The 17,803-nt window shown below is 42.9% G+C and overlaps 1 protein-coding gene across 1 annotated transcript in view; it reads right to left on the reverse strand.

The window, feature by feature from the left end:
* Positions 1–17,803, reverse strand: part of LOC117229197 (kin of IRRE-like protein 3) — a 376,701-nt gene that overhangs the window by 90,797 nt on the left and 268,101 nt on the right. Inside the window, exon 2 of the mRNA XM_076523448.1 lies at positions 16,860–16,987. Coding sequence (XP_076379563.1) covers positions 16,860–16,987 — 128 coding nt within the window. The remainder of the gene's footprint in view (positions 1–16,859; positions 16,988–17,803) is intronic.

The following is a 17,803-nucleotide window of genomic DNA, read 5'->3' on the forward strand; positions in this document are numbered from 1 at the left end:
CGTAAATTTCTTTTGTCTCCCTTAAACTGCGCTCTCCCTTCCGCGCGCGAGCTGCCGGCGAATTACGCGTCGATTGTTCGCTCGTTTCCCGACATCGCGCAGGACGACGCAGAATGACGCGGCGCTGTGCGGCGCGGCACGGGCTCGTTTGCTAGCGAACAGAAGGCGAGAAGCGTCGAGAACGCGCGTGCAAAGAGAGATTGCATTAAGGTTCCTCGGAGAAGGCTCGGTCAAAAGATTCCGCGTCGGGGGAGTCTGCGACTCGTGGAACGCGGCGAGGCGGTCCAGCGTCTCCGTCGCTCTCCCGAGGACGCGCGCGTCTTTTCTTTTTTCGGCGCGGACCTTAGCTCGCCGGAACGGCCGCGCTTTTCATCGCGGGCCGCCGGGTTCTCTTTTTTTTCATTCGAGGCGTTGTAACGACTTCAATTTAGACGGCGCGGCGGCTCGGAGGGAGCCGGACGGGCGTCGCGAGGAGGAAAGAAAAGCCACGACGCCGGAAGGAAGTCGATGGCGGGTCGGAAGTCGGTGAACGGCGCGCGAGGACGACGTCGGGAGCGGAACGGCCGCAAAAAGCCGGCCGGAAACGAGCCCGAACGGCGCGTTTAGCCCGGCAATTGCCGTAATACAATCGTACCCGCGCCGGATCTTCCGTCGCGCGAGGCGACTCGCGTCCTTCCCGCGCGCTTTTTCCGCTCGACTTTCTTGCGGGCCGCGTGCTTCGAGCGATAACGCGTCCGTTTGTTCCGGGCCACCGTGGAAACGACGCGACGACGACGACGACGACGGCGACGGCGACGACGGCCGCGGTCCGGAAAAAGGCGAACGGTAAATGGAGCGCGCGCCAGAAAACACGGCGAGATTAGGGGTAGTTACGTGCCTACCGAATTTCAGACCACGCGGCCAAGTAGTTGCCTCGTGACCCGGCTCTCCGACTCGCCGGAGAGTGTAATTTGCCGGCGCGAACGCCAGAAAAATTGCGGCTGTTGACCCGACCAACAATGCGCCGAGAAAAAAAAACCGCCACTCTCTCTTTCTCCCCTTGTCACTTCGCCCGAGCTGGATACTAATTCGCGCGTGCCTCCTGCCCTCGTGGAAGCCGAACAGGTGACAGATCGACCTGAGGGAAGAAGAAGCGATATACAGTAAATTCTCCCTAATTGACCATCAGCTTGTACGTAAAAATGGCCGATTTGGGAAGAGGAGGTACGATTATTCGAGTCTTGCGCCTCGTTCTCATAATTACCGATTAGCTATACAATTACCAACAGCTATAAAAACGAGCCTCGAGGCTCTAATAGTTGTATCTACTCTTCTCAAATTGTCCATTTCTGTTTCCAAGCTGAGGATCAATTAGGGGGAATTTACTGTACTCGTCGTTTCACCCTTTGGAGTCTAATTTATTTTTCGCTAATTTGGGTTATATCTGAAGTCAAGTTTTACGTACATGTAGATGCTAATAACAAGAAATGTTGATTTTATTAGTGTAGATTATCTCTTTCAGGTGCTAAGGACTGGGACATGTAAAGAAATATGCGTGTGTAGGCGGTATACACTAATGTCTCCCTAATTGTCGCCGAAATTGTACACTAAAATAGACAATTTGAGAAGAGGAGACACGATTAGTCGAGCCTTGCGACTCGTTTTATATAATTACCGATTGTCAATAACTATAAAAACGAGCCGCGAGGCTCGAATAATCGTATCTCCTCTTCCCAAATTGTCCATCTTTGTGGACAATGTCAATTAGGGAGACATTACTGTACTCGTGTATTGTGGAAAAACGGGATTCATTTCTCCCAATAGGCGTACAAAATACATAGATGGGACACATATGTCCCGATAGACTCTAAAGGGTTAACACAATACGGTATCGGAGAACTTTTCCGCGTAGCCGTCATATCTTAAGGTTGTTGCATCATTTTACAAAAATATATTTACAATAATTATTACAAAAGTACAAAATTTCAAATTCCAAATATTATTTACGATAATATCAGAACTAAAGTTATAGCTAGTAGTTCCTTGACCAACAATATCGTTCGAGAAACGCGGTGCGTCGATCGGGCCAAAGATAAACAACATCGTGCGAGAGACCTGGTACTCCCTTCGGGCTACGCGCGGCCAGCGCAGTCAGGAAAAGTCACAACGCGTGACTGGCCTTGCTGTTGTTTACGACGCGCGCTATTAGAACTTCAATCGTAAGTCGAGGGGTTAAGTTCTTTTTTTATTAACACATTGGCCGCGGGTGTGTTCCGCCACGGTTTAAGCGCGTAGCGGGCGAATTTCGTGGGAATTTAGTCGTTCGGTAAACATTTATACGAAACCCGCAAGTCTACCAAATACGTGCTATTACGTCACCCGCGCTCAAGTGACAGTCTACAAACAGTACGGGTCCCGCCGTCAATGTGTTAAGCGTCTCTACCAACAGTATGTAAAAGACGCGTTTAAAAACAATCAAGGAAATTACTATTTTTAGTCATCCGGCATTTCACAGATCAGGAACTTAAGATTCTGTTATTTTGAAGACTTTATAAAAACTTCCAGAAAAGTTCCAGAATGTCCAAAAAAGTTCCAGAAGTTCCAAAATTTCCAAAAAAGGTCCAGAAGTTCCAGAATTTCCAAAATTTCCAAAAAAGGTCCAGAAGTTCCAGAATTTCCAAAAAGGTTCCAGAAGTTCCAGAAAAGTTCCAGAAGTTCCAAAAAAGTTCCAGAAGTTCCAAAATTTCCAAAAAAGGTCCAGAAGTTCCAGAATGTCCAAAACAGTTCCAGAAGTTCCAAAATTTCCAAAAAAGGTCCAGAAGTTCCAGAATTTCCAAAAAGGTTCCAGAAGTTCCAGAAAAGTTCCAGAATTTCGAAAAAAGTTCCAAAAGTTCCAGAATTTCTAAAAAAGTTCCAAAAGTTTTAGAAGTTCCGGACAAGTTCCAGAAAAGTTCCAAAAGTTTCAGAAGTTCCAGAATTTCCGAAAAAGGTCCAGAAGTTCCAGAATTTCCAAAAAGGTTCCAGAAGTTCCAGAAAAGTTCCAGAATTTCGAAAAAAGTTTCAGAAGTTCCAGAATTTCTAAAAAAGTTCCAAAAGTTTTAGAAGTTCCGGAAAAGTTCCAGAAAAGTTCCAAAAGTTTCAGAAGTTCCAGAATTTCCGAAAAAGGTCCAGAAGTTCCAGAATTTCCAAAAAGGTTCCAGAAGTTCCAGAAAAGTTCCAGAATTTCGAAAAAAGTTTCAGAAGTTCCAGAATTTCTAAAAAAGTTCCAAAAGTTTTAGAAGTTCCGGAAAAGTTCCAGAAAAGTTCCAAAAGTTTCAGAAGTTCCAGAATTTCCGGAAAAGGTCCAGAAGTTCCAGAAAAGTTCCAGAATTTCGAAAAAAGTTTCAGAAGTTCCAGAATTTCTAAAAAAGTTCCAAAAGTTTTAGAAGTTCCGGAAAAGTTCCAGAGAAGTTCCAAAAGTTTCAGAAGTTCCAGAATTTCCGAAAAAGGTCCAGAAGTTCCAGAATTTCCAAAAAGGTTCCAGAAGTTCCAGAAAAGTTCCAGAATTTCTAAAAAAGTTCCAGAAGTTCCAGAATTTCTAAAAAAGTTCCAAAAGTTTTAGAAGTTCCGGACAAGTTCCAGAAAAGTTCCAAAAGTTTCAGAAGTTCCAGAATTTCCAAAAATGTTCCAGAAGTTCCAGAAAAATTCCAAAATTTCCAGAAGTTCCAGAAAAGTTCCAGAATTTCGAAAAAAGTTTCAGAAGTTCCAGAATTTCTAAGAAAGTTCCAAAAGTTTTAGAAGTTCCGGAAAAGTTCCAGAAAAGTTCCAAAAGTTTCAGAAGTTCCAGAATTTCCAAAAAAGTTCCAGAAGTTCCAGAAAAATTCCAAAATTTCCAGAAGTTCCAGAATTTACAAAAAAGTTCCCGCGACAGAATGTAGAGAGCGTATGTTTACGTCTTTCGTTCTTATCGGTAGACTTGCTAGATTGATAGGTAGGACTTGCGTATATTTACAATTTTCGTAGTCAATGGGTTAACGAATTCACGGTGAACGTGAAAGATGAAAGCTGGGGTGTTTACACCATTCCGCTGGTCGAATACGTTTTCATTGTCAATGAAATCTGGATACCGATTGAATTCATATCCGGCGACGGTCGCGCCAACCTTCCACGGTTCATTGAACACGTTTCAGACACGTCAATGTCGTTTTACTACGAATGAATCATCCATGAACGCACATTCGATTCATCAAAACTAGAGCTCGGCTCTACTTCGTTCACTGTTTACTTTGAAAGAAATCCAGATGAAAACAATATTTACACTTTTCGTTGGGAATGAATCATCCGGGATCACGTCCAGAGCGGGAGGTCTAAATTCGACTTTAGACACAATGAATCATTTCACCTGAAAAGCTGGCCGAAATTATTTTATTCGGTATTGCGAGAACAAAAGTACTTCGGAATGAAATAATCCTATTGTTTCCTACAATCTCGCAAACAACGCACAGGATGAATTGTATTTATTAACGTAAATAAAATGGCTTTAATACATAATTCCTTTTGTAATTAGCAATTTAATATTTCGAAGTCGTACGACGTTCCTCTATTTCTCTCTCTCATGATTATTTTTCTTCTCATGTTTCATTGGAACTTGTTTGAAAGTCTAATTAAATTCTCGTTCTCTTTCGAGAATATGAAGAATTTATTCAATTTAATGAACAAACATTTGTTTCTTGGAATATAAACCGAATAGATGTTATAAACGGAAAATGTTATAAAAACAAATATTCTAAAACAACAGAAAGCGTTCAAAATCCGAACGAATATGTTATTGTTACTTTTATAAACACAAATAAAGTAATTGACTTTAGTACTCTGTAAACCTAGTTTTAAATCAAACAACGCAGTTTTACGAAACGTTTAAGCTTGTTGTCGTGGCATGTTTCAGTAAAATGGGTCAGTAAATTCTCCCCAATTTTACTTCGGTTTACAAACAAAAATTGACAATTTGGAAACAAGGAATACGATTATTCGCGCCTCGCGGCTCATTTTTATAGTTTCCGATTGTCAACAATTATGAAAACGAGATTTCGAATAATCGTATCTCCTCTTCCCTTTTTGTTTACAAGCTGAAGGAAAACTAATAGACAAAGAATTTGATAGAATTTAACAGAATTTAATAGAAAAGCATTTACTATAAATCGCTGCGGCGAATTTTATGGAATCGTAGAGAGACCGCACAGAGCAGTATGTTCCGTCTGCAAGAATCCCTATCGTCTAGCAGACAGCAGCGAAGCCGACGGATCCGATCTCTTTGTGAGACTGTGGTAGGCGCGGCGTGTTTACCACCCCCGCGCGTGCGTAGCCAAACAGTGAAGACCGCGGAATCGCGGAGCTCCTTGTCTTTGTCGTTGAGGATGGTAGTAGCCGGCGAGGCCCGATTGTTGCGCCATCCTTTCATCATCCGTGCACAGGCGAGCCTCCCGCCCGTGAAGAACTTAATTACACGGGAGAAGACTACGCGAAGGAAGCCGGCGCAGAAAAGAAAGTCGGATGCCATGGTGGAAGGAAACGTCGGGGAGGTGGAAGGGGATTGGAAGCAGAAAAAGGGGACGAGGAGGCCTGCGAGGCAGTTGCGCGCGCGTCGCGTCGGAATGAAGTTTTCCCCGGGATTAACGGTAACGACGATAATGAAACCGACTGTCGGCGACGGACTATTATTGTCCGACGTCGGATATCCTCGCGTTCGCGAGCGTCTCCCGTCGCGGCCCGTTCCTTGCGCCGATTGTTCCTTCTGTTGGCATCGATCGCCCTTAACACGTTTCGTGCCAAGCCATTTTTGCCTAACTTGTCGTTCAGGCCATTTGATGTTTTGACTAAAGATTGATACATTATCACATAATATTTTATTATATCATCAGTAGATAAGTAGTGATTGCCCGAATCAACGTTTTTATGCAGCTCTTGCTTTAAAAAAGTCAAACATTGTAATTAATAGTTATTGTGTATATAACGATTAAACAAATTTATGTGCTTTGTTCTATACAGCATTTTTTACAATGCCTCTCATCCTTTTGGTGGAAATATATTTTATACAATCAAATTTGTCACAAAATGTATGTCTTCAGCGCTTTAAATAAATATGTCCGCGTGTACCATTTATGGTACACGTGGCCTGATGGTCAAGTTTAACGTGTACCATTTATGGTACACGTGGCACGGAACGTGTTAAGGGCTCACGGTTTAACGGTCCGTTCGCAGGCCAATCTTTCGGAATTTTCTCACGGCGATGTCTCGGACATTTCGATCTCAAACTCGCTGGGTTTGTCCACGGACCTTCGAAGCATGCTCTCGAATTTCTTCGGGTCATAGCAATAGCTTTCTCCACCCTTAACGCTCCGCGCGTTTCTCGAGCACATTTTTGGAGCGGAGCGCCTGCGGTAAAGGAAGTCTTATTTTGAGCGGAGAAGATTACGCGTCCTTGTGAATGCATTTGATATTTTATTTATTTTATAAATATACATTTTCCTATTGTAAATAAAAGATAAATTTCAAATTTTGTCATTCACCATGGTGCGATATCTTTGGTAACAATCTCCCATGTGCATTCTGGGTTTACTTGGACGAGTGTCACAGTATTCACTTTGCCGAATAGAGTTACCAGATATTTCTTTCAAGTTTAGAACATTTTCTGCGTAATCGCTGGTTTCCTTTATAATTTCATTTACCAATTCGTCCGTGAGAAATAATTTAAAATATTGTATCGGCTGTTCAATGTTTGTAGGAACTTGTGGTCCAACGATGTGTGGCAATACACTAAAAGGTATTCTGTCTGGAATATGTAATTCTTCCGTAACATCACGCCATTCATCCAAGTCTTGTAACGAATCTTCGCTTTCACTTTCAATAATTCTCATTCTTCGTCCGTTTGGTGGTATAATTTCGCTACTACTACTCGAAGTGTCAGAATCATAACCAACATTGTCTTCCACAATGTCTTTTAACTCTTCAAAATGAAATACGTCTTCGGTATCACTCGGCTCTAAATCCTCATCATAACATTTATTTTTCTCCATGTTGCTAACCATAGAAAAGGTCAAAAAATGGTTTAATCGCAATGGTACGGACTTAGCACGTTTTAACTACAGATAACAATTGCTAACGCCAACGATAACATATGCTAAAAACATTCGGCTCCGCAGCGGAGCCTTCGGAGTTACGGAACAAATGACAATTGTCTCCGTAGCGGAGCGTTCGGAGCGCTAAGGGTTAAATGGTAAGAGCGATCGGAAGAAACTGATGAAATTTTGTATTTCCAGTATTATTGTAAATTTGTTGTCGTAGACGACGCAAAATCGATAGTATATAGACCATTCTTCTGGAATCATGAGAGACCCCGAGGTGCCACTGCAAGGCTGAACTGCAAGAAAATGCGAGATGGAACGGTCCTTACAGTCCATTAAACTGAAGCGAGTCCTTAAGGGGTGGCTCGAGTAACTCGCTGAAAATAAGGTAATCTTCGGGAATTTATTCCGGGGAAACCGTACGCCGTATTTTCTTGAAACTTTCAGGGTGTCGTACTGCATAGCCGGGGATGTGGAAAACAATTTTTACGCTTCGGATATTTAGATCTAAAATAGCAGAGAAATTAAAGAAATTTAACACTCTGCCATTGTATTATATTCACTCTAATAAAATCATGAAAAAATGAATGAGCATTTCGCTTAGCTTCTACTTCTCTCAATTTGCGCAGACAATGTTTATTTTGCGCAAAGATCCGCCGTCTACTCGTCAGTCTTTCGTGTTGCTCCTAGCGCAACAGCCACTCGATTCGTGGCGAAGAATCTCGATGCGTCCCGGTGGTTGCGGCTCGAGGGGTTTCTTTTTAAAGATGCCGCCAGGTATTTCTAGTGCGGTGTATGCAGTTTCACGCAGGCAGGCGGTGCGTCCCAGTTATGAAATCGCATTTGGTCAACCGTGCGCGGCGGTAATGCCGGCGGAACGACGCTCGGCGCGGTCACCGGGTCCACGAGCGGTCACAAAGGCCACCGGAGAGTCTGCCCCGGGGCTATTACACCGTTCGTTAAGCTTAACACCGTTGTGTACCGTTCCGCGTCTTTCTGCAAGCCGAAAGTTCGCGTGCCGGCCAACCGCGCTGGTCAATCAAGACACTTCCTTCTCCTCTTCGTTCCCTTTCCTGTCCTTTCCTATCCTTCCCGTTCCTTTCCTCTTCCTTTCCTCTTTCTCGCCTTTCCTCGAATCCACCGCACGCCCCCGAGCGCCGCCGAGTTTCTGCTGTTTCGCGTTCGCCTTCCGGGCCGCGCGCTTCGATCAAACGCTGCACGAATCAACCCGTGTAGTTGCACGACGAAACAACTTACGTGTATTACGGGAGGGGGGGAGGGGGGCGATCGTTGATGGGCCACGTTTCCTCGGGCTCGAGAAGAAGTTGCTTCGCCGGGCTTAATTACGGGAAGATTGACCGACCACCAGATAGCCTTTGATGTTAATAGGAGAGTGTCGGTGTCAGTCGAGTGCGAAGGCCTCACTTTTTGTTGCACCCAATCTCTGAGACGCGCAACACCGTCTTCCTTTTATCCGACGTTTCGTTCGTTGATAAGAAGAAGCAGTGCATTATTTCCGGTCTTTGCTATGTTGCTACCGTTCAGGGAAATGGGATTTTCTAGCTCGACGACCGTTTGGTCGATCGAGCCGATCCTTTTCTTTTCTATTTCAACCGGAAAGGATTGGTTTGCTGTATTTTGCCGAATTTTTTGTTCGTTCTAATGTTCGAAATAAACATTTATAGGGTAAGCAGGAATTTTAACGTGCAGGCTGCGACCCGATTCTTCATAACTGTTTCAAGAATCGAAACCGATATCATAACTGTTTTCAACCCTCGGTCACAATCGTCTAGGAAAAAATTAGGTACTGTAGTTAGAGTCGCATGGAAAACTGTTGAAGTTCGTGGCGCACAATCAACAGCCGTAAATCCGTAGTTAAAAACAACGCTTCATCCGAGAAATATTTCGAACAAGTTCTTCGAGCAAAATTTGATTCAACCAATATATCGAGTAAATTCCTCGAATAAAATTTGATTCGTTGGTCGACTAAACTCTGCCCGACTCTGGTCTCCAGTGAAGGCATTCGCGAAGTTCGGGGAAGCATTGCTGGAGCTTCGGAAGTTTAAATTTCCTAACGAAATACGAGAACAGCAAAAAGCGATATTCTAAACTCCCCCAAAATTTCGCCTGCTCCGCCCCGCGGAACATTCCATTTCCAATAAAATTCCCGACATCGATGTCAAAAGGTGATCGATTCACAGCGACCCGGGCGGCCCATCCACGACATACACGGCAGTATCCGCGCGCGGACGAGCCTCGATCACGGTTCGTGCTGAAATTTCTGGAAAAATGCGAGCCGTGTCGTTTCGCGTTACGATCGCAGGAACATCCAGTGCTCTCATCCGTTGAACGTGGCGCGCATATTCGTGACGCGGAAGCGACGCGAGCCTCGGAGTCCTCGGCGCCGGGAGCGGAGGTCCGAATCGCGAACGTGACCCGCGGAATCCGTCGTTGAACCGCGACGCTCCGGATTTTCTTTTCAATCTCTCCCGGCAGACCCGCGTTCGCGAAACGTGCGCCCGATTGAATACCTCGCGGCAACAAAAACTGCCGGTTTCGCGCGCCGCCTTCTACCGGCCAATAATTGTGCGGAAACGAGGCGGGACGGTCCGCTTCGGCGGTCTGAGACGTTCCGCGGAAATATGTAGGCCGACCTGAAAGGCCGCGTGATTTAATTAAAACATTTTTTCAAACCGGATATGACCGGCCGTCGTCGTCCGTGAATGCCCGAGCTGCCGCCTTTAATCGTCGGTGACATTCAGTCGCCGATTTCTGCGGACAGGCTGCGCGTCATAATCTTCGTGAAACGGTGGCATGGAAATGCGACCGGGATTTCCGACGGAATTTTGAATTGCCGGACCTCGTGGAAACGTCCGATAAGCGCAGCTGGAGCGTGACGGACCGACGATCGAAATTAGCCTTCGGATGACGGACCGTTTTCATAATAACACGGTCAACGATATTCATCCTCATTAGATCGCGGATTTTTATGCGAAATAAAGATGATCTGCACTGATTTCAAGATACAGGAACTGCATTTATTTCGTTTCTTAATCATTTTAACTGAGTCGACGTTCATACAATAATACAATATCTTTAAATTGTATAAATATTTTTACTGTGTTGCATTTGTTCCGTTCATTTTTGTCATAAATCCATGAAATCGGCAGCCTAATAATAAGCATGTGTAACAATTAGACCGCGGATCTTTGTGTAAAATAAAAATGATCTGCACTGATTTCAAGATACGGGAACTGCATTTATTTCGTTTCTTAATCATTTTAATTGAGTTGAGACGTTAATACAATAATACAATATCTTCAAATTGTATAAATATTTTTACTGTGTTGCATTTGTTCTGTTCATTTTTGTCATAAATCTATAAAATCTGCAGCCTAATAATAAGCATGCATAACAATTAGACCGCGGATCTTTATGCAAAATAAAAAGTTCCGTCATCTGATAAAAATGTATTTCTTCTTTTAATGATGTTGATACAGTGATAGCAACACTGCAGTATTTTTAAATTCTTTAAATGTTTTGTATTCGACCTAATCATTTCTGTCATGAATGCGTAGAATCCGCGGTCCAATCGTCAATCTCAATTGTACTCGTCCATTTTTCTAAGCATCGTTTTCAAGATAGTTCCTGTAGACCTATTTATTATATTTCATTTAACCAGTTAGCTGTGGCGCCTCCATTTCAGAGCGCGCACCTAGATGTGCCGCGAGAATCAAGCGACGACGAGTATACTCGTCAAACACAATGTAAGTGTCGCTGTTAAAATATTGGATCAAAAAGACGGTTTTATTTGATAAAATTAACAATTTTATTACTAACATTTACTTATTCACTTGACGTTAACATATACCATATACATAATAAACGAAAAACCCAGGGATAATCGAATACTTATAAAAGGTAAAAATTCAAATTGCTGCTGTAGAGAGAGTGGTATTTAGCAAAGCAAGGAACGATATATAATGGCATTTTGCATGTCGAACGCCAATACCGTGATTCTTTTCTAATTTTATTTTTATAACGATGTAAACAACTTCGTGCAGGATTGGCCTCAAAATATTCTGAACATCTTGAAATTTGAGAATATGTTTTTGTTTTCCTTAAAATTACAATTTGAATAGCCAATGGTCGCTACTTCTTACGCGCGACGAGTATACTCGCCGTGTCACAAAATATTGCCATTTCTCCATGACGAGTATGCTCGTCAAACACAGCTAACTGGTTAATTGCCAAAATGAGTAATTACAAAACGATGTAAATACATTGCGTCCAAATGACCCAGTAACTCCGGTCCGAGAGTTAAAGAATCGCTCGATGTTCAAGCTGCTGCAACTTCGCAAGGAAAAATTTCCGACAGTGGTGTACCTGGACTCATTTTACAGAGCGAAGTCTGCACCTTCGCCTGCTTAAATCGACTTATTTAGGAAAATGTACTTTTACAAGCCTGAGAGCCGGGGAGATGCTGTTTTCTCGCGAACATTTTGCAGTTTCAAAGCATACGGTGGTCGAGAAATTTCATCCGCGAGTCGAACTACCTTGGATTCGAAGATTGAAGTCCTCTCTTTACAACGACACCGTAAAATTTGATGTACGATTTTTTGTCGTCCTTTTATTGCACTTTGAATGGAAGCTGCGCGGGCGACAATAGAGGGTTCGGATCCGACCGGATTGTTCGGCGCACGGGCGAAGCTGTGCGATACAATTTTTAATGAAATGTATGTGAGAGATGGTTCTCCGGGAGATATTACCGTCTGTACTTTTCTTTTTTATCGGGGCTCGCCGGCGTTCGCGCGAAGCGCGGGAACAGGCTCTGCGAACTCGAGTCGAAAATCTGGCCGCGTAAAAAATTGAATTCTTTTTGCATTTTTACACGATCAAATGGCGATTGCGAACCGCGCAATTGAAAACAAAAAAGTTCATCCCCGTCTGCCCCAGATTTCACGATACTGAAAAATATATTTCGAACTCCAATTCGTCGGCTGTTTTCTACGATTTCAATATATTATTTAAACGATCGATTTTCTTTTTTACGTACAGATTCCGCATGACTGATTCAAAGTGGAACATCGCCCTCCGCACGTGCAGCAATTGTGGATTCCACAATGCAATGAAACTTTTATTAGGACTCGACTTCGCGAGTACACGTTGACCTTCCACAGCGCCGTGCCACCGATAAGACAATGGGCATTATCGGCACCGCCCGATCCGCCAGCAGAGAGTGTTTTAAATGTTAATAACACCTAATTGCGCGGGTTCGCGGTGCCGTTAGCAAATCGGCGATCCGCATGAAAATTAGATTAATCCGCATAAACGTTGCTCCATTATATTTATTCTGTATGCACATATCGCGTACGAGAACTGTATTACCAGACCTATAAATTAACTGGCGGTCGGTCAATCGACGTTACAATTTTCACAAAATTGCCAATAACGATCGTTTCCTGATCACGTCAGCATCGCGTCAGCCCCGATTTAACAATTACATGTTTACAGAACACTGAATAGCCCTGAACTACATAGTAGATGAAGAGATAGGAGTTTGCTGCAGCAAAATTACCACGGGTCGCACGGTCTATTGTACTTTCAAACCAGGCACTAATTTTAGAAAAGAGTCCGTCAAATCGCTCAGGAAAAATTCTTAAAAATCACGTTCTATTCAGACCGGTAACTAAGGTCCATTAAACTTATTTATAACAATAATAACACCTTTATCGATGAGATAAGCTCTCACTTATTGACGTCATTTGTTTGCTTTGTCATTTTAGACTTTAATGGTTCCCAGACACATAATTATTGTACATTTTATACCTGTTCAGTTCAGATAACACATTCAATCCGTGTTTTAACCCTTTGCGCTCCGCACGTTTCTCGAGTACTGCCTACCAGCAACTCCGGCACATTTTTCGAGCGGAGCGCCTATTTTGAGCGGAAAAGATTACACGTCCTTGTGAATGCATTTGATTTTATTTATTTTATAAATATACATTTTCCTATTGTAAATAAAAGATAAATTTTAAGTTTTGTAATTCACCATGGTGCGATATCTTTGGTAACGATCTCCCATGTGCATTCTGGGTTTACTTGGACAAGTGTCACAGTATTCACTTTGTCAAATAGAGTTACCAGATATTTCTTTCAAGCTTAGAACATCTTCTGCGTAATTGTTGGTTTCCTTTATAATTTCATTTACCAATTCGTCCGTGAAAAATAATTTAAAATATTGTATCGTCTGTTCAATGTTTGTAAGAACTTGTGGTCCAATGATCTGTGGCAATACACTTAAAAGGTATTCTATCTGGAATATGTAATTCTTCCATAACATCACGCCATTCATCTAAGTCTTGTAACGAATCTTCGCTTTCACTTTCAATAATTCTCATTCTTCGTCTCTTTGATGGTATAATTTCGCTACTACTACTCGAAGTGTCAGAATCATAACCAACATTGTCATCCACAATGTCTTTTAACTCTTGAAAATCAAATAGTCTTCGGTATCACTCGACTCTAAATTCTCGTCATAATATTTATTTTTCTCAATGTTGCTAACCATAGAAAAGGTCAAAAAATGGTTTGATCGTAATGGTACAGACTTAGCACGTTTTAAGTACATATAACAATTGCTAACGCCGACGATAAGGTATGCTAAAAATATTTGGCTCAGCAGCGGAACCTTCGGAGTTACGGAACAAATGACAAATGTTTCCGTAGCGGAGCCTTCGGAGCGCTAAGGGTTAATAATACTCACTTTTTTAGTCACCAAATTATTTAAAATTTGTTTATATGGGAGAATATAATTGTTTAAATTGCATATCGTCGGTCACCGATGACTGATACGCCGCTTAACGTGTTAAGACAGTGTGCGTGGCCGAGTTTTGCATTTAGCATACGCAGAGATTAGGATATCAAAGGTACGACGATATCTGATCTCGGAGTTCTCGAAGACCGAGCGCTCGATTCCGACGGGGCCAGCCCTTTGCATATTAATGCGTTCGCCATTCCGCGATCGTGCATCGTCCGAGTCGCCATGCGAAACGCCATAGAACTTTTATTCCCGGCGTCAGCGTGCGGAACGGCCCGCCGCGAGTCACGGCATAATGAAAATAACATTTCCGTTTTGACTTTCAATTTTGTGGCGGTGCTTCGGCCGCGTTGATCCCGCGTTCACAATGGATTTACACGACCGCCAATATGGGCGTAGCGCGGTTTATCGAGCCCCGGTGTTCCTATCTCGCGGATTTGTTAATTTAAAAGGTAATATCCGTGCGCGCGCATGATATACTGCCACTCCGGCCGATAATCTACGCCGGGATCCGTTCGCGCGTATTTCCGTTTCCATTCTCTATCCCCTCGGCGATTTTTTCTTTCTTTCTCTCTCTCTCTCTCTCTCTCTCTCTCCCTCTCGCTCGCTCGCTCGCTCGTTCGCCCTCTATCTCGTTTTTTTTCGGTTCGTTCATTGTTGTCGTCGATCGATTTCAGCTTTTCCTTCGAGCCGCCCTCTCTCGCCAGCCATCACAGTCGGATTTCCATCAATCCCGATTCACTTTTGCCCGTTCCCGCGCGCTATTCTTCCGGCTGAATTATTTGCTCGTTTTATTGGGGCCCGATCGTATTCCTCGGCAACGGCGTCGTTGTTCGAGTTAATGGACAAGCGACGAGGAACACGCGACACGGAACGTCGCCGGTATTTCACTTAAGTTCGAGCCATTCGACTGCTCGGCCAGGCGCACGCGGCCGCCGCCGTCGCAGACGACGAACCAGTATTTATTGTCGGCGGACGCGTTACGTCCACTTTCGTACCGAGAAACTTATCTCGAGCCGAAGTTTACTGGCAACGGCCAACGGAGAAAAGTTGGCTGTCGGCTCCCTCCGGCCGACTCTCTGCGCTCGAGGGGGCGGTTTGCTCCACCGCACCGGCAACAATCAACCCCCGTCGGAATCGCGATAGACGGCCAGCGACACACACCGCGACTCGCCACCCTTTCCAGTTCATTCCCTACTCGGGAAACACTTTCTACTAATTTTTTCCTACCGAATCCCAACGACGAACGTCCCGCGAGTCATCGTTCACGCTCCAAGGATTCTTTCCTGACGAATCTTTTTCGCAACGTGTTATCGGGTTTGCCGAGCTGCGCCGATTTCTACCCGCTCCACGGTATCCTACATTGTAAAACGGATTTGTTTTACAGCTAACGCACACGTTTCCGACTAGTTTCGGTTAACGTAATCCTGGGCACGCGTTTGGTCCAGAAGAATTGAAGCGTTTTCGAGGACTAAAATGAAGGACAGAATTTACTCGTATTTAGTTCCAAGTCCGTTCTGGGATCGAATACTTTCGTATGCCGAGTTTTATGATTACATCTGTTGTAACGTATTAGAAGTGAGCCCTTTAGATCGTTCTGTGTTGTAGAATAATGTGTACATTTTCTTTAGATCATTCGATATTGCTGTTCTTTTAAGTCAATTGGTGTTGTGAAACATTAAGAACCTTTTCTTTATGTCATTCTACTTTTCGTAAAACATTATTGTCGTTTTTAAAAAGTAATTTTATATTTTAAAACACATTATTGACGATTTTTTAAAGTAACTCCACATTGTAAAATGTTATTGACGTTTTATTTAAGTCATTGTACGTTATTGACGTTTTCTTTAAGTCGTTCTACGATGTAAAACATTTTTGTCGTTCTCTTTAAATCATTCAGTATTGCAACACATTTTATTGACATTTTCTTTAAGTAATACTAAGTTGTAAAATATTATTGACGTTTCCTTTAAGTCATTCCGCACTGTAAAATATTATCGATGTTTTACTTAAGTCATTGTGCATTGTAAAACATTATTGACGTTTTCTTTAAGTCATTCTGCATTGTAAAATGTTATTGACGTTTTATTTAAGTCATCGAACATTGTAAAACGTTATTAATGTTTTCTTTAAGTAATCTCACGTTCTAAAATATTATTGACGTTTTATTCAAGCCATTGGACATTATAAAATGTTATTGACCTTTTTTTAAAGTCACTATACGTTATTGACGTCTTTTTTTAAGTCGTTCTATGATGTAAAACATTTTTATCGTTCTCTTTAAATCATTCAGTATTGCAACACATTTTATTGACATTTTCATTAAGTAATACTAAGTTGTAAAATATTGTTGACGTTTCCTTTAAGTCATTCTGCATTGTAAGATATTATCGATGTTTTACTTAAGTCATTGTGCATTGTAAAACATCATTGACGTTTTCATTAAGTCATTCTACAATGTAAAATATTATCCTCGTTTTATTTAAGTCATTGTACATTGTAAAACGTTATTGACGTTTTATTCAAGTCATTGAACATTATAAAATGTTATTCATTTTTTTTCAAGTCATACTAAATTATAAAACATTATTGACGTTTTCTTTAAGTCTCATTCTGCAATGTAAAATATTATTCTCGTCTTATTTAAGTCATTCTACATAATAAAATTTATTGACGTTTTATTGAAGTCGTTGTACATTGTAAAACGTTGTTAACGTCTCCTTTAAGTCATTCTACATCGTAAATTCAGTGTTGTAACACATTATTGCCGTTCCCTTTGAACCATTCAATATCGCGAAACATTATGAAGAGTTCCTTTAGACCGCTCGCTAACTGGTGCCATAACAAAATGCACTCAAAATCAACTGGTAAAGATCGACGGCGTGAAAACGCGAGCAAAAACGAGACCGACGAAAATGTCCGACGGAACCAGGTGTACGTATCGATGAAACTCCACGAACCTTTTGATCCTTCTGCCAGATGCATTGGCCCTTCTTCCCGAGCACGCGGCAGATCAGCTTGGCGTCCTGTTTGGGGTTCACCTCGGTGTACTGCGGCGTCTCCTCGAACTGCTGTATGCCGCGACACACTGCAAACACACAACGAAAAGAACTCATTAACGGATTGCGATTGCTACGCCGCCGCGGTCTGCGGATCAACGGGCCGTCATCAAAGCGGCGGGATACGCGTTTCACCGCGCACACGACGACGCTTATGTATCGGTCGATGAGAATGCGAATCCTCGCGCGACGAGTATAAACTGAAAGTTGTTTCGCTTCGACGCGGGAAAGAGGGCAGAGCTCCGGGTACAGTGACAGCAAGAGGGGATGAAAGAGCAAGGGGCTCGAGTAAGCGCAGGCTTAGCCTGCTATTAAAGCAGGCCGTTGCTCGTTGAAGTTGTTATTTAATTCGCAACTTCGACGGAATTCGTTTAACCCCTTCCCGTACGGTCTCATCCACGTACCAGCAAACGCCGGCGTGTATAAATTCTATCAACCGGATAATCGCATCCCCCGTTCGAAACGACGCGCCCCCTTGCTCCCCGTCCAGATGCTGCCGGATCGTCGTCCCTCGATTGATCGGCGTCTCGATTATTTCTTCGACCCGATTCCTTCCCTTTAGCCGATAACAGATTCACCCTTCGACGATTAATCCCCTGGGGTTAATCTTTGGGGGTGCGACCTTCCGTGTCGACACACGTTCGGTAATGATTTCTCGATATCCTCGAGAGTGCCCGATAACAAATGTGTTTAGTCTGAACAATCGATTCGTCCTGGTCATCGTTAGTCTTTCGATTATAAAGGATTTTCTGGTTTATTTGTATTTTGGTTAAAGAACGTGAAACTAAATTTTTGGATATAATTGTATAAAACACGCGGTATGATATTTATAGAATTTCTAGCTT

Source organism: Megalopta genalis, chromosome 7, assembly GCF_051020955.1.
Source record: "Megalopta genalis isolate 19385.01 chromosome 7, iyMegGena1_principal, whole genome shotgun sequence".
NCBI lineage: Eukaryota > Metazoa > Arthropoda > Insecta > Hymenoptera > Halictidae > Megalopta > Megalopta genalis.